This window comes from Leopardus geoffroyi, chromosome B4, assembly GCF_018350155.1.
Source record: "Leopardus geoffroyi isolate Oge1 chromosome B4, O.geoffroyi_Oge1_pat1.0, whole genome shotgun sequence".
Lineage (NCBI taxonomy): Eukaryota > Metazoa > Chordata > Mammalia > Carnivora > Felidae > Leopardus > Leopardus geoffroyi.
Genome location: NC_059341.1, coordinates 47536192 through 47556846, shown reverse-complemented (window position 1 = coordinate 47556846; position 20655 = coordinate 47536192). Strand labels below are relative to the sequence as shown.

The 20655-nt window shown below is 43.9% G+C and overlaps 1 protein-coding gene across 2 annotated transcripts in view; it reads left to right on the top strand.

Moving 5' to 3' along the window:
* GRIN2B (glutamate ionotropic receptor NMDA type subunit 2B) overlaps positions 1 to 20655 on the top strand; it is a 418289-nt gene that overhangs the window by 118315 nt on the left and 279319 nt on the right. For both annotated transcript variants that reach the window (XM_045466383.1, XM_045466384.1), the window contains one exon: positions 4331 to 4759. In XM_045466383.1, coding sequence (XP_045322339.1) covers positions 4349 to 4759 — 411 coding nt within the window. In that variant the 5' untranslated portion in view covers positions 4331 to 4348. The remainder of the gene's footprint in view (positions 1 to 4330; positions 4760 to 20655) is intronic.

The following is a 20655-nucleotide window of genomic DNA, read 5'->3' as shown; positions in this document are numbered from 1 at the left end:
CTTGCTAGACGTCTGGTGACCACTCAGCTTGCGCTTCAAGGAGGCAGAGGGCCAGGAGGTGGACAGCCACGTCTCCAATCCTGCCCTTTTGCTGTTGGTTCTGCTGTGCACCCTGATGCCCGAATTCCTAGCAGGATTTGGGGGTGCCAGGCTCCCCTGATTCCCATTAGTGACCCTGGCCTGAGTGACTCTGGAATTCTGCTGCACTTGGCCGGCAAGCCAGCAGCCGGGCTTGCTGCTACCCTGAGACCATTATGTGGCATCTTCTTCAGGGAGGTATATCGGTCAGGGAACTAATATCTCTTGCCCCCTGTGAGACTCCTCTTAATATTCGTCTCAGCCTTGGTCTGCCTTTCTCTCACTCCACCTCCCACATGCTGACTTTTTGCTTTCACAAATAGCTGGTCTCCTTGAACAACTTTTGTAGAAGCTTAAAGGTAACATCCTTTGCATCTATAGAGTACTGTGTTCAAAGCACTTCCATATACATACTATCATTTGATCCTCACAAGAACTCTTTCAGGTATGTAGGTTAGGCATATATCCTGATTTCACTGCCGAGGAAATGGTGACGGTGATTAGGTGACATGCCCATCCTAGGGTGCTTAGTTAATGCGGACCTGGTATTAGAATGCAGTTTGGTTTTGGTTGGAGATTTCATTCATTCATTCATTCATTCATTCATATCTTCTTATTATATCAAGAGGAGGCAGAAAGGAAAGAGCAAGGATTTGGGGGTAGACAAACTTTAATGCCACCCCCTGATTAGCTAGGTGGCCCTTTGTCATGTACTTAGCTTTTCAGAAGTTTCCTTATTTGTAACATAGGGAAAGATTATGATATAATGTTTGTATGTGATTTCACAATACATGAAAATTATCTGGCAATAGAAGTGTCTGGCACATGGTAAGTTACAGGTAAAATGTTATTATAAATATATAATAGGTAAAATAGGTTACTGTAATAGGTATGCAATGGCCAAATATTGACAATTTTATAATGGCAGAAACTAGGTGACTACCATGTATTGAGTCCTTCCCTATTGTATATGAGGCCCTGCTCGACCCCAGGCATGGAAACAGAAGTGAGAAGAGGTCTTCTTTGTGTGCATGTTCTCTGAGACTGTGGAGGAGAGAGCCTGTGTCAGTTGCATCCCCCTACCAAGAACGATGTTTACTGGGCAGTACGTGCTCCATAAATGCTTACTGAGCCTAACGGGCCCCCGCCTGCACGGAGAATACCAGCTAGTTAATATAGGCAGTCACATAACCGTATAATCGTAATACACTGTTAAGGGTATTTAAGTATAGATACATGCAGGCTATCAGGAGAGCGCAAAGGAAACAGTGCTCCATTCTACCGAGGGAGAGTGAAGTCCAATGGCAGGAGGCCGGGGCGAGGTTGGGTGCAAAGCCGCATAGAGCTGCCGCATCAAGACTAACTCTGGTCTGTCTGTGGAAGAAAGCAAAAGCAATTTGCTTGCCTTGGACCGCATGCTTGCTTTCAACTAACCCCCTTCTAATGTGTGAAATTGAGTTTGTATTCAAAGCAGCTTCTTTGTTTGTCTCCCAGTCTGTCTGTTGCTGGTATCTCCCTTAATGTATTGCTTTGTAAAGTGCTCTGCTCTATCCTGAGTATAAAAGAGACGCTCAGCAAAGCCAGATTCTATTCTTTCAGTGTCACAACTAGCCATTGCATAACAAAGTGTAATATATTGTGTGAGAAGAAATGGAGGAACACAGGAGATATTTTTTTTTTAAAAAAAGAGCAAATAAAACATCAAAGTAGGAGAGTGTAGAGTGCATTAAAGTTAATAAACTGTCATGGCAGAGTGGGCCACTTTTCAATGCGAAGGAATCTGATTTAGGGATTTGTAACTGTAGGATTAGAATCTCACTGGAATGAAGTTAGCCGCTGTTTTTGCCAAATTCTCAGTCTTTTGGTTCTCCTTGAGAACTGGTCTTTGAAATTGAACAGATTATTATTATAATTATTATTTTGTCAACAGCTTTTTGAGGCGCTAACGCTATCTGTCTTCCTCTGGATGATCAGTGCTGCTCACTTCCATATAGCAAGCGCTGCTTTGCTTTAAGCTCTAGGAGACAGAATGCGGGCCCTGGATCTCTTGCTAAGTTGGACACAGTTCATCAGCATGGGTTTCCAGGGCCCATGTAGCCACTCCCCTGTTTCCACAAGGACACGGAGAAAACTGTCAGAAAACCGTCAGGAGCGAACTACCCTCAGGTGTGAACCACTGAACTACTCGTCTTATTCACAAGTGACAGACAAGACAATCAATACAGGTCTCCTTCTTGGCAGTGTGGAGGGCTGACTACAACATTACGAGTTCCAAAATGTTTTCTGCCAAGAACTAGAATGGATTTTCTGCTTCTCCAGCCACAAAATGTCCCCAGCATCTTACTCCCAAATCATTAATGCCCTTTGGAGTTGGTCTGTTCAGACCAAATACTTCCTTATCTTTCTTTTCAACATCCTCGTTATTTTCTTTTTGTTGGTTGAACTCTCAGACTTTTTAGATCCTAGTATCTCGCCTTTTCTTTCAAACAAGAAGATATTAAGCAGCATTTTCATCCTTGACCTTTGTAGGAGAATGAGAATCCCTCGTTCTTGTTTTGGTTGCAGTCGGTAGAATGTTTCCTCAGGAACAAAAATGCCATGTTTACATACTAGCACACTGGCATTATAATACCACTGACTTTGGGAAAATTACATAATTGTGTTGAGTTGCAGTTTCTCCATTTGAGAAATGGGGATAAAAGATGACTAGTTTATAGAGTTTCTATGAGGACCAAAGAGGTTGTATAAAAGGAAATGCCTAACATAGCGCACAGGGTCTAACAGATGTGCAGTAAATGGTTACTTAAATCAAAATGACATAAGCAGGATCCGTTCTGTTTAAATAAGAAGACCTCTTGGAGAATGGTTCAAAATGTAAAGAGAAATGACCAAGCTCGGTAGGGAGCTGTGTCCTCAGTCCGGTGCACGGTGTAAGATTTAGGGCCATATGTGGAAGCACAAGAACGAGTTGGTTGTAGGTAAAAGGTGGTGAATTATGCTCAAATATGAGCCAGTCGTCTCGAGGAAGTCACTGCTGTAAGATGCCATGGAAAATTTTTCTCAAGTGGTTCTAACACTACAGATACCAATAGTATTTGTCTAAATCGCCATACTTTGATGTATAACAAATCACAATGAAACTATTCCTTGTAGTAATTGATACTGTGAGAGACAGCATGGCATAATGCAATGGAATGCAAATTGGCCTCAAAGCCAGAAGATGTGGATTCATGTCTGTTTCACTTAATTGGCATAGTCTTGGACTTCTTAGCTTGAGCCTTACCTTTAACATCTATAAAATAGGAAAAATAATGTCTTTCTTACTTTTCTTACTTACTTTCTTACTTCCCTTCTGGAAGAGTGTCAGGATCAATTGAGATTTTTTGTTTGTTTATTTATTTTGTGTGTGTGTGTGTGTGTGTGTGTGTGTGAGAGAGAGAGAGAGAGAGAGAGAGAGAGGCAGAGAAAGAGGGAGAGGGAGAGGGAGAGAATCCTAAGTAGGCTCTTCACTGATGGTGCTGAGCCTGATGCAGGGCTCGATCTCACCAACTGTGAGATCATGACGTGAGCTGAAATCAAGAGTCAGATGTTTAAGTGACTGAGCCACACAGGTGCCCCAAGATGTTTTTAAAAGTACTGTCCACTGTTGTTGTTGTTTTTAAGTAGTAAAAGTCATTTACTAAAAGAGTTGCTAAAGAATTTCCGGGCTCTTGTTCCCTTTGAGGTGAACACAAAGTAGAGGGCTTTATGTTTCTGTAGCTCCCTGTATATGGCCAGCTTGCCCAGACCGTATTTTGTTGCTAGCCTCTGCTGAGTCCATTTTGCTGCTCATTTGCCCAGTCTCTGCCATCCCCTTGGCCCAAGAGCAATTCAAAGATGGGTTGTGGCAGAAGTACCAGGGATCACACAGCAGCAGCAGGACCCCCTCTTGGAGACTCCTGCATTTGTGCCCTTGGTATGACTGCCTGGACCACTGTCATCCTCTTTTGCCTCTGTTTGCTGCTGATGGCTATAGCAGTAGCTTTTATTGTCTTGCTTAAGGATTTCTGATGCTTTTGAAGGTTTTTTTTTTTTTCCTTCCATTCTGCTGAGCAAACAAACACGAGAGATCAGGGACAAGGCTAGAAGATAGGAGTTGGGTTTGATGATAAGTGAAAGGAGATAAGGCCCTTGACTTGCAGTATCCAGCCCCTTCCCAGAGAGGTCATATAGGAGGGTCGTTAATTTAACCCCTCTCATTTTGTGTTTTCAGGGAGTCGACGAGTTGAAGATGAAGCCCAGAGCCGAGTGCTGTTCTCCCAAGTTCTGGTTGGTGTTGGCTGTCCTGGCCGTGTCAGGCAGCAGAGCTCGCTCTCAGAAGAGCCCCCCCAGCATTGGCATTGCTGTCATCCTCGTGGGCACTTCAGACGAGGTGGCCATCAAGGATGCCCACGAGAAAGATGATTTCCACCATCTCTCCGTGGTACCCCGTGTGGAGCTGGTAGCCATGAATGAGACTGACCCAAAGAGCATCATCACCCGCATCTGTGATCTCATGTCCGACCGGAAGATCCAGGGCGTGGTGTTTGCCGATGACACAGATCAGGAGGCCATCGCCCAGATCCTTGACTTCATTTCAGCCCAGACACTCACCCCCATCCTGGGCATCCACGGAGGCTCCTCTATGATAATGGCGGATAAGGTAAAGGAGGGAGCCAGGGAGGAGAACCTGGGGGGTTGTATTGAGAACTAAATGATGTGTGTGTTTGAATGCAAAACTTGATTATGAAAGAAAGCAACCAGAATGCATGGAGTAAGTGGATAGATCAGGAATCAGTCTCTCCCTTTGGAGATGAAAGTGAGGAAAAGATACTGGTATTTAGAGCTCCTGTAGTTTCGAACAGGTTTGTGTGTCCATTTGTTTGCAAATGGATTTACTGCAATGACTAAGAGATGTTGAAGCTTGTAGTTCTTTCTGTGATACGTTTTCTTCAAATATGTAAGTATGTGTATGAATAGCTCCTTCAAAACTTTAAAATAAGGCGTGCTCTATTCTTTTTTGGTAACACAAATTCTCCCCCTGCCCAGCTTTAAGACTATAAAAAGAAAAATCCCTTCAGGCGGATTATTTGTCCCCTTGAAGATACAGATGTCACGGGGAGGTACTTCTTGCTAAGGTGTCCGTGCATATCACACATGGATCTACACATTGGAATGGATTTTAATCCACGGAGCCAGTAGTAGCTGCCTTTTCTCCATGCTTAGATTTGAAGGCAATGGTTCTTAACCCGGGTCGCACATTGGAATCAACTGAGGAGCTCTCAACACTACTGATGCCTGAATCCTTCCCCCAGAGATTCTGAACTGCCCAGATGCAGCCTGGGCGTCCGGAGTCTCAAAAGCTTCCGGTGTGATTCTAGCGTGTGGTTAAGGTTGAGCGCCTCAGCTTTAAGGCCTCAAATAAATAGTAGACTCTTGTACATTAACATTAGATTAATTGTTCTATGACAAGTTAATTATCATCGGACACTGATGCCTATTCTTTAATTGCACAAAGTGTTTTCTTTGTGGTTATGTTTTGTTTTGACATTTTCCACTTACTCAGATATGTTCCCTTGCTTTATTGATTACAGCTCATTGCTTAGGGACAGCCCTTCTCACATATGTATTGCCCTTCGCGGTTATTCATATCTTAGAATGATTCATTTCACCCCAAGTGCAATTTTTATTGTTTTCCATCACGTTGGGTTTTTTAAAGGGTCCCTGTCTTTGCATTGTCATCTTCCACTTCTTATCATTACTTTTGAAACCGTCTTTCGTTTCGTACTAAAAGACATGCTGTGGGGTTAATGATGTTTGTAAACACCCCAAAAGCTAGCACAGACACCACAAGCATGCCGAGAACCACCACAGTGCAAGGTTTAGCAGGCTAAAACAACCGTGCACGATCATTACTGCCATCTGTCGGCAGGCAGAGATGACTCACTTCTGTTTTGGAGCTTCCTTCATTCAGTCTAGGAAAGGTCAAGTTGAATGAAGTACTAGGTGGAGGGACCTCCGCTGCATGTGAGAAAGGTATTGTTCCATTCACATGGGCACAGGAAGAGATATTAGAAAACACATTCTGGCATCAGAAACCCATGCTAAGGGCAGTGGGATAAACTTAAGCAGAATGGAAAATGTAGACTAACTGTGACCAACCCTTTGAGCTTTTGCTTCAGGTAGACGTTTTTAACATCATTTTTCCTCTGCTGATTGTATTTTAGGAGTGGTATTTTGAGGGCATGGTATTGCACTGAAAGAATGCCAAGATGGATGAGCCAAATTTTTGAGTCATAAATAAGTGTATACTTATCTTGAGAGCACGACAAATGAAAATAGTTTGTTGTTGTTGTTATTCAGGCTATTGTGCAACTTACGTTATTTCATAATAACCTGCCCCTGCCCCACTAGAAGAGGTTACTGGCTACACTGCTCAGCTGCTTCTCTGTTGTATCTCTTACAAATGCATAATAACGATATAATAATATGAGGTAAGATGCAAAGACTGGGCTCTTTTGTCCATTGATTGGTTCTAGGTGCTTTAGTGTTTACCATCTGCTTGAGCACACAGCTCTTTGCAGGCATTATCGTATTTAATACTCTTAATGACTCAGTGAGCTAAGTCATATTATTTATCTCCATTTGACAGTTGGGGAGACTGAGGCCCTGAGAGATTAAAAAGCATAGCCGAAATGATGTAGCCAGTAAGTGGCAGCCAGGACTTTAACATGGGTTGCTGGCTCCAAAGGCCATGTGCTCTGTTGTGTTTCAAGAAAATGGAGAGGCTAGTCAAGGTCTCACATACCTTCCCGTTCTTTACTTCTCCATTATACAGCGCTGTGGTAGGTGTTACCTGACTAAAAGTAACCCACCACTTCATTCACAATGGTGATACTGGGATCTGACTAGAGGAGAGCAGTAAGGAAGAGATGAGATGGTATAGCCTTAGGTATAACCTGAGTCCACAGCGGGCCTACTGGTGACTACCCCTGGGGGTAAAAGGGAGTATTGAAGGCAAGTGATTGTAATGAGATGCTCCCCCACCCCCGTCACCTCCGTACCATGGAACGACAAACAAATATTCCATCTTATCTTTTTTCTCTCTCCACCCCCCCCCCCCATAAAGGGGAGAAGCAGTGGTTTTTAGGAAATTTCCTAAAATAGCCTAAAAATATCAAACTGACTTTTGACCTGAAAAGATTTCCAAAAGGTAAGTAGAAAGAGGAAAAGGAAGAAAGAAGGAAGTCCTGATGCCACAGAAGCTGGAGGTTTGGAGGCTTAGCCCTAAGGGGTCACGCACCTAAATGGCTGGTAGCTGCAGGGGAGGGAGAGCAGAAACCAGCACGGCTGAGTGGGCTGTGGGGCCAAGATTCCCAGCAGCTGTGCAGAGGGCCATTTGTTGGCTTAAAGGATTTGTATGAAGGCAAACAGAAAGATCCCCCAGATCTCAGAGAAACAAGCTTTTGGGGCAAGTTTCAAGAATAAAACATCTCAAATTCTAAGGCCAGTTTTTTTTTTTTTAAATAGAAGTTTATTTTTAAGTACCATGACCATATTTTACAAACATAGAATGAGGACACAGAGTTTGACAACTATGAATCAACTGTGCGGCCACAGGACAAAACATCTGAAAATGGGACCAAGAAATACAGCTTTGCCACGTTTAAGGCCTAGTCTCTGAGATACAGGTACCATCTGAAGGATGAGAACTAAGCTTTCCATTTTGCTTCCCCCTTCTAGGAGATGGGTAGTTGCCATCTCAGTTTCTACCTTAGTTTTGTTGTTGTTGTTAGCTTGCTGCATATAAGGCCCACTTATTAGGTGTTCTTGTGGAAGATTCTATTACAGGAATAAAGTCCCTGATGGAAGGAGTTCGTAACAGAAGAAAACACTGTTAACAAAGATTTTTGACCAAAGTAGAGAGAGGCACAAGTTCAGCATCTGGCCCAATAGCTTGTACTCACTTTTTTTTGCGTATGCTAATTAATGAGTAGAAACATGAATGAGGGTTCTACTTTCCTAAGGAGGAAATGAACCTTATACCATGGCGGAAAGAAGCATTGGAGCTAGAAGAGTAGAGCTGTTTGAAGCTCAGAATTGGGAGTCACGGCTGGTTTTAACCACCACCTCTAGATGTGGGAATCTGGACCACTTGCTAACCACTTACTCTAAACCTTGGTTCCCTTGCCTGTTGTAATGGGGACAATACTCCAGAATGTATTGTAGAGTTGTCGACGATTCAGTGAGATAATATATAGCTTCACCAAGAGCTTCACCAAGTTTCCAGCACAGCGTTCTGTAGGCCAAGCTGCCGGTTCTGTGGGGCAATTTGAAGAAAAGGAGGCTTCAGGATACAGGAAAAGGATGGGGAATGGAATAGAGTCATGGCCAATTGTAGAGACACTGCTGAGCTGGACACGGTCCAAGAAGAGAGCTCAGGTGAAAATCTGGGGAGGAGCTCTGACACGTGGGGTGGGACCTTTGGTCCTTCCCCACCAGGAAGCCGAAGCTCATCGGTGGTATAGCCATGCCACAGCCAAAAAAGGCATGTTCAGCTATGGAAGAGCTTTAGCGAGGAAAGTACCGCTAGGTGCCTGCAACACAAGACTGTTTAGAATAGTAACGGAGACCATTTAAAAATGGATGAGGTGCTTTTTGGCAGTTCCCCACCTGAGTATAAAGAGCCTACTTTATTTTGCCTTGTTATAATTGCTTTTATTCTCCCTGAGATCCTGGATTTAGGATGCCCATCCCAGTCCAAATAATGAACTAAAGCTAGATGTACTTCTGTTTCTTTTCAGGAGGTTTCTCTGCTGAGATGCTGAAATCTTTCTTGGGTTTTCAGATTTTAGCTCAGAGAGGTTAAATAACTAATCCAAGATACCACAGCTTGTGAGCAGTGGGAATGGGATTCACATTCCATCAGTACGTATTTTGAAGCTCATACTTGCTATTGATACAATTCTGCCTCACAAAATCCTAAAGTAAGAATTAGAAGTCTTGAGTGTTAGTCTCCATTCTCATGAGCTTTGGAAATTTGAACAAACCAACCACATAAACTTGGATGACACTCAGCCTACAGTTTATAACATTTAAATTTTGTCTTCTACCCTCCCCACTTTACAACACTTTGAAGCGAAACTGAAATAAAATATGTGGACATTTCTGGAAAACTACTGTAGAGACAGTTGCTTCAGGTGAGGGATTAAGGAGCCGTGTGACAGGGAATGACAGACCTACTGACCTTAGCATGAGGGTCAATGAAAATAGTTTAGGCAGGAGGTGGGAAGGAGAACAGAAAGTGGAAGTTACAGTCGGATCAGACAAGAGAACACAAGATCCAATCTGTAATGCTGCAAGAATGGAAGAGAAGAGGGGATGCTGAGTAGAGGGTCAGTAATCTGTACCATATTCCTAACTTGTTCCTAATTAAAGGACATGTGAAAATATCTTACTCTGGAGCCTGTTGCTATGATTCTTTCCTTTCTAAATTGTTTGGCTGAGGATTGATGCTTTGAATAGCACTCTCATTTTCTGTGCAGAATGCCACAGTTTGAATCCACCTGGGGCTAGAAGATGGCCCCTACTCTTCATTGGCCCTATCTTTTCTTGCTCTCCCCCCTATTGCCTCTGCCTCCCCCAACACACATCTGATGCAATGTATTTGCAGAGAGTGAGCCAGCAGTGATGTGTGACTCTGTAAATAGACTATTGCCTTCCAGTTGCTCATGTCGGTTTCCATATTCAGCCCAATCTTGAAACCAAGATGGCTCTGCTACTCATATTTCGCTCTGTGCGTCTTCCTTGATTTGGGTGTCTTTCAGTTTTTTACCTTGCTTTTAGTTGTCTGTCATCTGCTTTTCCTTGGGACTGAACACTTCAAGAGCAAACCGTGGTGTTTCAGGGTGGATGAGTACAGTGAAGACATCCTGGAGAAGACAAGAGGGCAGAAAGGCTAATAGAGCATGCCGACTTGGTGCTAGGCACGATGTTAATGAGTATTTTAATTCTTCTGCAACCCCGTGACATAAGTGGTATACTTGTTTTAGTTCAAACGACATCGGAGTAAACGTACCACGGCCGAAGTGACACAGTTAGAAAAACAGTGGGACCAGGATCCAAATCCAAGTATGTTTGACTTTAAAACCTTTTTTTTTTTTTTTTGGCTGATTTTGAGACTCCCATTCCACGCACCGAGGAGTCAGAAGAATGCTGGGATCTTCCCTTCTGCCTTGAACTATACTTTGGGGAAAGATGGGTGGGCAGTTCTCTTAAGACCCTATAGGCTTTGCAGTGGTGCAGCCCTAGGTCTGTGTGGATTCCAGGCCTTTCCACCTGTGACTGTGGAATAGGTTTCTTGTTGGCCAGCACACCCTCCCTTTTAAAGATGGAGCTAGGATTTGCTTTCAAGAAACTGGCCAGTTGAAATCCAGATGCAGGTTTTTTTTTAATTTTTTTTTTTTCAACGTTTATTTATTTTTGGGACAGAGAGAGACAGAGCATGAACGGGGGAGGGGCAGAGAGAGAGGGAGACACAGAATCGAAACCGGCTCCAGGCTCTGAGCCATCAGCCCAGAGCCTGACGCGGGGCTCGAACTCACAGACCGCGAGATCGTGACCTGGCTGAAGTCGGACGCTTAACCGACTGCGCCACCCAGGCGCCCCCAGATGCAGGTTTTTTAAAAAAAAAAATTATGTTTATTTTTGAGAGACAGAGGCAGAGTGTGAACAGAGGAGGGGCAGAGAGAGAGGGAGACACAGAATCTGAAGCAGGCTTCAGGCTCTGAGCTGTTGGCACAGAGCCTGACGCAGGGCTCGAACCCATGAACCGTGAAATCATGACGTGAGCCAAAGTCGGACGCTTATCCGACTGAGCCACCCAGGTGCCCCAATACAGATGCGGTTTTTAATGCTTGGAGAAACTGAGGCCCCAGAAATTGCTTTAGGCATTTATAGCCATGAAAGTACTTGTTGCTAGAAAGTAATGCACCAGCCATCCTATTTCTCATACATCTTCCAGGCAAGTGATAGTGTGTCTGCAGGAAGGCTGTGGCACAGCACAGAGAGAATGCGGGCCTTGAGCAGATCGGCTTGAGTTCTGTGCATTCGCCAGCCATGTGACCTTAGTTGTGCTCTTTAAGCTCTCTGAGTCTTGAAACTTCCATTCACAAAATGGCGTCAAAATAACACCTTCATTAGTGGGTTGTAAGCTTTATAAAGAACGGTAGACAATGCTTGATAAATTGTAGGCCTTATGGTTTCTTGTCTTTTCATGTACCAGACCATACCTAATCACTTGAAGAATATGGGATCCTAAATGTTTTTCTGTTAACTGAAAGAGAAAACCTTGGGATGCTAATACCCTTCATTTTAGGCCTGGGGATAAGCAGCAGCTCAGTGGGTTCTGCCTCTGTGGTGACGTAATTACCGATTGTGACATGATCAGGACTTATCAAGATTTTCAGAGCAGGAACATACAGTGATTTCAACAAACTGTTACACACAGGATATAAGCAATGAAGATAAGTCAAGAACATTAAAAAAGAAAGCAGAATAAAATAGTGTTTGAATCTAGGGTCACTCATAGATTTGGAAGTGTTTATATATAAGAAAAAGTGAATTGTTAGATGAGGGACATATTAAAGGTACTGGGTAGGAAGTAGTGATATGTATACACATATATGTATACATATATATGTATACACATACATATACAGGAGGGCAGTTAATTTACTATCACCAGCCAGCTTTTAATGGATTATACTGATAGGGGCTCCTGGGTGGCTCAGTCAGTTAAGCATCCGATTTTGGCTCAGGCCATGATCTCACAGTTCATGAGTTCAAGCCCCGCATCAGGCTCTGTGCTGACAGCTTAGAGCCTGGAGCCTGCTTCAGAATCTGTGTCTCACTCTCTATCTGCCCTCTCCTACCTCACGCTGTGTCTCTCAAAAATAAATAAATATATAGAAAAATAAAAAAAAATAGATTATACTGATATTCTTGAAAAACGCCTTGGATTATGATTTTTACACAGAGGATACATTTTTATTCCCCTTTCTGAGACTACTGTGATTCTCTTTGCCTTATTCTTAGGCATTAGATCTATATTTTATTCAAAATCATATTTTGATTCTGTGGTTAAGGGTCCAGCATGCAGGAGAGTAATGTTAAAGGCTAGTTTGATTCCATTTTTCCAAGGACAAAAAAATTATTGCTACCTTTCTATTTTATGACAGAGAACACCCAAATTATCATGGGTTGTTAGGAGGTTGCCATGAGAAAAGAACTAACATTGATTGGTCATTGACTTTTGCCAAGCTCTGAGCTAGTCACCTTATATGACCTTAAAAATGCTGTTTTATTGAATTCCTTCCTTGAATTCATGAGGCATGTATTTTGTCCTTTATAAGGAAATGGTAGATCAGAGAGGTTAACTGTTTTGCCCAAGACCTTTAGCTTAGTGACTTGCCCATAGTGGCTTAAACAAATAGGTGCTTATTGGTGTCTCGGAATAAGGCACCTGGAGACAGGGTCTGGTGGCGGCAACTCAGTGATGTAGTGATACCAGGGCTGACCTCTGGGATTCCGTGGCAGTTTTGTCGTGGCTATAAGGATGCTGCCCTAGTTCTAGGCATCATGCCCATAGAAAAAGCTGATGCGTGGGTATGAGATCAGGGAGGGTCTTCTCCATGTCCCTAATGTCATGAACTCAAACTATGTCACATGGTCAACCCTGTGGGGGCCTCTGAGGCTTTCTGGGGGAGGTGGCAAAGGGGAAAGGGTTGGGGACAGTAGTTCCCTCAGTTGTATCTCTCAAAGGAAGTAAGTAACAGTCTGGGAATTGAACCAATGCCTGCGTGATTCCAAAGCCCAGACATCTCTCATGTGTCATTTCTCTTGGTTCCCACTAAACCCTGCTTTTGTGCCTTTGGTCTAATCTCCACACATTTCCTCCAGAACTAGGACCTTGGCTCATCAGTTATTTCCTTTTTCCCCTTAAATATCAATTTATTCTTTTCCACTGACATTTTTTTTTCTAGCTTAGTGGTCCTCGGGAGATGTTTGGACATGTTTTGGGGAGGTTTTTGATATAGTAATGACTGCTTTTGTAAAGTGTGTGTGTGTGTGTGTGTGTGTGTGTGTGTGTGCGCGCTCGCGCGCGCGTGCTTCTGGCATTTATAGCCTGGCAACTAGGCACGTTTGGTGTCCTGCCGTATGTATGATAGTACCTAACAGTCAAAAATAGCTCTATCCAAAATACATTTCTCCCCTCATTGAACATTCTCAGATCACTCTCATATTAATAAACAGAGGCACAAAAGCTTTTCTTGACCCCAGTTCTCCCTCCTTCTTTCTTTTGGCAGTTCCGCTCCTTAAAGAGTAGTTACATTGCTGTTTTCACTTCCTCATCTCTCACTTTCTACAAAATGCCACATCCAATGGACTTTCTCTTTTTCTTGACCTTCTGCAGCATTGAACACTTGACCCTTTTAGTGCTATGCCAGAAATTATGATGACAAGAGTAATTAGATTTGTCATAGATTTGGTGACAGTACGAAGGAGGATGAGTACAGTTTAGAACATGGATGGGTAGGTCATAAAAGCGGCAGTGTCTGGTAAGCAGTTGGTTTTGGACTTGGAGGTAAAGGGAGTGATTTGGGCTGGAAATAAAGATATGAACCTCATTAGCAAGCGAGGGTAGTTGAAATCCGGAGGGTAGATGAGATGGCTCAGAATGAACAAGTGGAAAGAGGAGGGGAATGGGTCAAGGACAAAACTACCTTAGGACAGAACTACCTTTGAGGAATAGCCAGAGGGGGTGGAGGTGATAAAGGAGCCAAGGTACTTAATTATCGGAGATGAGACAAGAACGAGAAAAACAAGGACAGAGAGGCATTATAGAAACCAAGAGAGTGTTCTAGGAAGGGTAGTTAGCCAGTCTGGGAATCAACCCAGGACACTCCCTTCCCCCTCAGGATGGTCGAGCAAACAGTGAGGAAGCCTTGGTACCTTCCTCTTCGTCCCTCCAGACACTGTGATGACCTCAGTGCTGGCACTCCTTCTCTCTCGTCTGCCCTGACACACGGCTGACCTGTGTGATTCTTGAGAAACTCAAATCTGATTGTTCAACACTTTTGCTTAAAACTGCACTGGCTTCCCACAGCTTGGAATAAGACATCCTCTTTGATCTGGTCCCAGGCTACCTCTCCAGGATTTTCTCTTAACCTCCCTGCCCTTGAACAGTAATATTAAGCCACACTAAGTTATTTATAGCTCCCTCTCTGGTCCTGGCTGTTTTGCATCTCTGTGCCTTTGTTTGTGCTACTTCCTCTCCTTAGAATATCCTCTTCCTTGTCCGTCCAGAAACACCTGCCCACTTTTTAAGAGAAGTTGTGGCACTTCTGTGTACCCTTTTCTGACTCTCTTCTTCACAGGATTGACTTTTTTTTTTTTTTTTTGCACTCCACCTGTGTCCTATTTATGCTTTTGTTATAACTTGGCTTATTTACCTATCTGTCCCACTTGCTGTACAATGAGCTCATTGTAGGCCAGGGCTATGCTTTACTAATTTTTGTATTCCTAGCACATGCCATAATGTCTGATGCGTAGTAATAGCTAACTTTTAATGAACAACGAACAGTTATTAGACTGTGCACTCTCTACACTGTAGTGGGTTGAGAGGCGGTCCCACCAAGAGATATGTCCATGTCCTAACTCCTGTAACCTGTGAATGTGACCTGATTTGGAAAAAAGGGTCTTGGCAGATATCATTAAGGATCTCATGATGAGATCATTTTGGATTAGCCAAGTGGCCCTAAGTCCAGTGACAAATGTCCTTCTAAGAGGTGGAAGAGGAGAAGACCTAGACACAAAGGAGAGGGCTTTAAAAGAGGAGAAGAGGCTAGAGTCAGCCACAACGTGCCGGAGAAGCCACTAGAAGCTGGCAGCAGCAAAGGGTGATTTTCCCTTAGGGCCTTCAGAGAGAGCATGACTCTGACAACACCCTTGATTTCAGGCTTCAGAACTGTGAGAAAATGAATCTTGTTGTTTTCAGCCACCGAGTGTGTGGTAATATGTGATGGCGGCCCTAGGAAAGTGATATCCACACCACAGTTAAGAGGGGGGGGTCTCTGGAATCTCACTGCCTAGGTGCTTTCCCGGCTTACTCATTGACTGTGTGATCTTTGGCAGAGTACTTAACTTCTCTGAGCCTTCGAGTCCTCCTTGTAAAATGGTGATATAAATAGCTCCTATTTTCTTAAGGTTATTAAGTAAGGTTAGTGAAAGTGCTTGGAAAAGACGGGGCAAATAGTAGGAGCCAGCCAGCGCGTGTCTACGAGAGGTTTTCCAGGTGAATAAACGAAGGAGTGAGGAGGAGGATGTAAATAGGCACCCGAGCCATCATAGTGATGGGAACTCACCTAGTTGTGTGGTTATTAGGTGTGCACTCTGGGAGTTCTGTCCCAAGGTGGTGGTGCTCTGACATTCTGGCCGACCCCCGGGGCCTGGGACAATGCCGGAAGGGTGAAGAGTCAGTGTTCTTGGCAGCTACCCCCCTGCTGGGGCCTTTGGTGGAACCACAGGGCAGCGAAGCTTGTCTTTGAGCCCTGGGACCTCCCTTTATACACTCCTCTCTCCTTATTTTTGTATTTGATTCTCTGTTTTGTGTGCATATGCGTGTGTATGCTCGTGTGTGTGTGTGTGTGTGTGTGCGCACATTTGTATGCTTTTGGATGTAGTGGCTATTCTCTTTAGCCTTTTCAGTGCCCAGGATGGTACCTCTCAGGCTAGGGCTAGTCTCCCAATCTGAAGTCCTTGTGCTTTCAGATTTTTATTCTTCTCTACTTGTAGATCAAAACCCTTGCTTCTTTCCTTTATATTCTCTTTCATTGTGTAATTTTCATAGTCCTTATTACAACTGTAATTCATCATAATAGCTTTTTTTATTAGCTGCCCTGCTCTGCTAGACTGCAGGCTTCCTAAGGGCAGGAACTTTGTCTCTTTCATTTTTGTATCCCCAGAACCTAACATACTGGTTGGCTCATAGTAAGCCTTTAATACATACGTGTTAAATGTACCACTGAATTAATTATTTCATTGCAGCAAATGGCAGTTGCAATTAAAAGAAAAGTATTTTAAATCCAAATGGAAATGGATGTGAGAATTAATCTCTGATTGCTGGAAAATACATTTCTACCTGTCTGTAGGCTGTTCTTTCCATCACCCTTCTCTTCCTCACATCTTCCAGATAAGCCGTCAACAACTCGGCACTCACATCTTAGAGTTTTAACACTCATGTCCACTTTATTTCTAGCAACCAGACACAGAAAAAGGACTGCCTCAAGTTAGGGGTGCCTTCTGAAGCAGCAGAGAAAACCTTTAACGCAAAGCAGTGGGGCGCCAGTGATAATCTTGACTTTTATTAGCTTTCTTTCAAAGGAGGGAGCAGAAAGAAAGAAGCTTTTTTTTTCTTGAAGTTCCAAAAGATAAACATATGCGATTCACATGACATACTAATCAGCAAAATATCACCAACTAAATTTAATCGTGCAATTAAGTTTCCAGAGGTAGTAGCAGGAGATTTTGAAACTTCTTTTAGCAAACAACATCCTTTCTCATTTACTTATTCATTCATTCAAAAAATATTTATTAGGTATCTGCTGGAGATCAGAAACTGTACAAGGTCCTGGAGATAGAGTCAATAAGAGAGACATATCCTCATGGTGCACTGACTGACAATAAACAAAGATATAAATTAAACAATATTCTTTTAGGTAGTGGTAAATATTTTTATGAAAATAGCAGGAAGAGGTATCAGGTAGGGCTATCTTAGGGTCTTCAGGACAGGTCTCAGGGGGAGATAGCACTTGAGAGATGTATGGTAAGGATCAAGATGCATGAAGATATCAGGGGCAGCATTTTGGCAGAGAGAAGAGCAGGTGTGGAGGCCTCAAAGGGGGGAAGTTTTTGCTGTTTGGCTTTTTTTGATGAGTATCATATGGTCTGAGTTGGAGGGTGGTGGGCAGTGGGGGCAATGGTAGAATTTGAGGCTGAAAAGGTACTATGAGGCCAGATCGTGTACGGCCTGAGAGTCTTGGCGTCAACTTGGCTATTTTGCAATTCATTCTAGAAGGTGTAAGAAGGGAGTGATGGAAGTTGACTTAGCGTCTTTTCAGATGGAGACAGTAGAGTGGATAGAATATATACCTTAGAGCCGTTTTAAGTCTTGTCTCCACCTTTCAGAAGCTGGGTGACCTTTTGCTACGTTGTATGACTACTGTGATCTGGTGTTTGTTTGTTTGTTTCATCAATATGAAGGAGTTAATATTCATCAACTTCTAAGAGTTACTAGGAGACAAAATAACCTATAAAGGACTCATTACACCTGGTTTTGAATAAATGGCTGCTATTGCCCTTTCTAGTAGTACTGAAATACAAATTCCTCTTGAATCAGGCATCATTTTTTTTTTTTTGATAGATCTATGGATTAGGTAGTTTTCTGTTCTGTTTCATTGTTTTCACACAAGTTGCTTACAGACCTGTAAACAAATGAGCAAAGTATTGTAGGAAGTTAGAAGCATCGTGATTGGCTCTACCCTGACTAAAGAGCTGTCTCTCATTTTGAGTTCTTGGAGTTCCCATGCACCGTGTCCTGAGGCCAGTTCCTAGACTGTCTATGTAGTGGCAGTTTGATTTAATTGTCCCTTTTCCCAAATGGGGGTAAAGGCACTGAGAAGATGGAGCAACCAGGGTGAGATATTGAGGTGAGAGGTGTGGGTGTTGAGAATGGGAGATAGTGTAACGGCACAGCCAATCAGTGCCGCCTGCCTTGAGCTGAGGACTTCTGGCACCGGCCCAAGTCCTCCTGGCCTGCCACCATGTGTCTCGGATGCGTTCTGTTACCTTGACGACATGTTGTCCAGAGTTGTAAGGAGCGGCAGCCTTCAACCTTTGAGCATCGTCGTGTTGCTAGGACAACAGACTCCACGGGAAGCTGGGCTCCACTGTAGTTCCTGCTTGCTGCTGCCACCCACCCCTCCCTCTTCCTTCTTCTGCCTGCCCATACTTCCACGGCCTTCCATCTGTCCTCTCGCTCCTTCTGCCTTCACAGATCCACTGTCTGCACGGCCCTTCCAGCTCCCCCTCCAACCCCTTGGCCTTCATTCTCTTACCACTGCAGCGTTCCCACTGCTTATATGAAAGCAAAGATTGTAAATTCTCAAATATAAAGCTGCATGATTTAGGAAGCTAAAGCGATGGTTGGAAAGAGGGAGTTAAGAAACATCCAGAGGGGCGCCTGGGTGGCGCAGTCGGTTAAGCGTCCGACTTCAGCCAGGTCACGATCTCGCGGTCCGGGAGTTCGAGCCCCGCATCAGGCTCTGGGCTGATGGCTCAGAGCCTGGAGCCTGTTTCCAATTCTGTGTCTCCCTCTCTCTCTGCCCCTCCCCCGTTCATGCTCTGTCTCTCTCTGTCCCCAAAAAAATAAACGTTGAAAAAAAAAAAGTTTAAAAAAAAAAAAGAAACATCCAGAAAAGGGAGGGAGGAGCTTGATAGAGTTTCTGTAGTCTAGTTGTACAATATGAGGTAGTAGTTCTTTTAATTAATTAATTAATTAACTTATTTATTAATAGCAAGTGGGGAAGGGGCAGAGAGAGAGAGGAAGAATCTCAGGCAGGCTCTCCACATTACCAGCACAGAGCCTGATGCAGGGCTTGAATACACAAACCACGAGCCACGAGATCATGAGCTGAACCAAAGTCAGATGCCTAACCAACTGAGCCACCCCAGCGCCCCTGTGTGGTAGTAGTTCTTAAAGGGACTGGCCCTGAGAATCAACAGAGGAGTTTATTTTATTATTATTTTGTTGAAATATGGATTTTCTGGTTCCGTACCCAAATACCCTTTTGGAGTCAAGCCCCACTAATTGCTGTTTTTACATATTTCTCTTAAGGGATTCTGAAATCCCACCAGGTTTGGGGACCCCAGTCAGTAGAACACGGCATATTGTTTCGATTATAAAGTTTTGTGATAATCGGCTATCTACCTGTTGAGCTTTATTGTTCATGGTCCTCAGTGCAATGCATTCATGTGGCTGCTTAATAACGGTGAAGACGCAGGAAGGGGAGTTGGAAGAAGATGGGAAGACACTAATGGAGAAGAGGAGAAGAGCAAAGGGAAACAGAAGAAAGGGAGCGATGTGGAAATGATAAGGAGGGGCCGTGGAATTGGGCATGGGGAAAATCAACTACTCCCTTGTCTCTGACTTTCAGTTAGAATGCAGCCTGTTAAGTGTCTTGGTGTAGGCTCAGTTGACATGCTCTTTGGGGTGTGTTTGGAATCCTGGATTTTCGCTGGGTGGTGAGAAACCTGGGTGGTGGCTAGATCTGGGCTTTCATAAGAAGCCAGCTTCCTCCTATTTTTCTCCTTTAAAAAAACCAAATGCCCACTACATGTTAGTGCTGCAGTTTATATGAGATAGTGCTTTACTTGCGTTTAGCAGGTTTAACCCTTGAAGGAGCCCTAGAGCTTAGGCAGTAGGATTATTCTCCTTTTAAAGATGGAGAGACTGAGGATGGGAAAGGAAGGGAACTGGCTCATGGTGACACACTGGCCATGGCCGAATGGAAATGGAACCACTTGCCTGACTGACAGTAAAGCCCACGGACACCAGCAGTGTGTTACATTTCCTCTTGAACACTTCATTTACTTGGTCTTCTTGGGACATCTAGCTTAACCTGGGAGGGGAATATCCCAGCCGTCCAGAATGTAGTCAACTGGAGCTTACGCAAAAGTGATTCCTCCCTTGCCCAGCCCATCTCGATTAAGACCCAAACATTCAGAACAAGAGCACGGCTCTTAAAGAGAGGGGAGAATGGGAGGAGAGACAAGAAGAAGGGGAAAGAACATTCAAAGAGAGAAGGACATGGGGGTGAGCAAAACTGCCGGGTCAATCCCAGTCTGATGGACTGAGTTCTTTCCAAACTCTGAACTCTCAAGAGTGGGCCTGAGACCCTGAAGCCCAGGACACTGCCAAGTGGATGCCCCAGGATTTGACTTCTAGGTCAGATCAAACTCTTCACTGATATTTCTGGGATTGGCGGGGGGTGTTTTTCCTAGCTTGCTGTTTGTCAGGGGAAAGTGAAATCAGATGTACGTCGGTCTAAGACTCCCATCTCAGCAGATGAGAAATTGACAAAGAAGTAATAGTATCTTTGTCTCTCTGTCCTACATGGCTATACGTCTTGGAGCAAACTATCTCCTTCTACTTCCTGAATAGTCTTAGCGTATCAGCTGTAACTACTGTTACCTTGGACTGAAATCCAGTTCCTAGAGGTGGTACCCAAAGGACCTCTCTTTTTGCTGGGCCATCAGCATGTACTCTCCCTGGTAGTTTCCATGACGGTCAAAGGCCTGTTTACGTGCAAGAATGATAGGTGTGTGAAAGGTATCTGGTGTCACGGCGGTGGGCTGAGGCAACACATGTGAGAGGCAGATTTATCTGTCAGTATGGCAGCCCGTTCCAGAGGGGGAGAGCCCATTTGTCTCCTCCTCTCA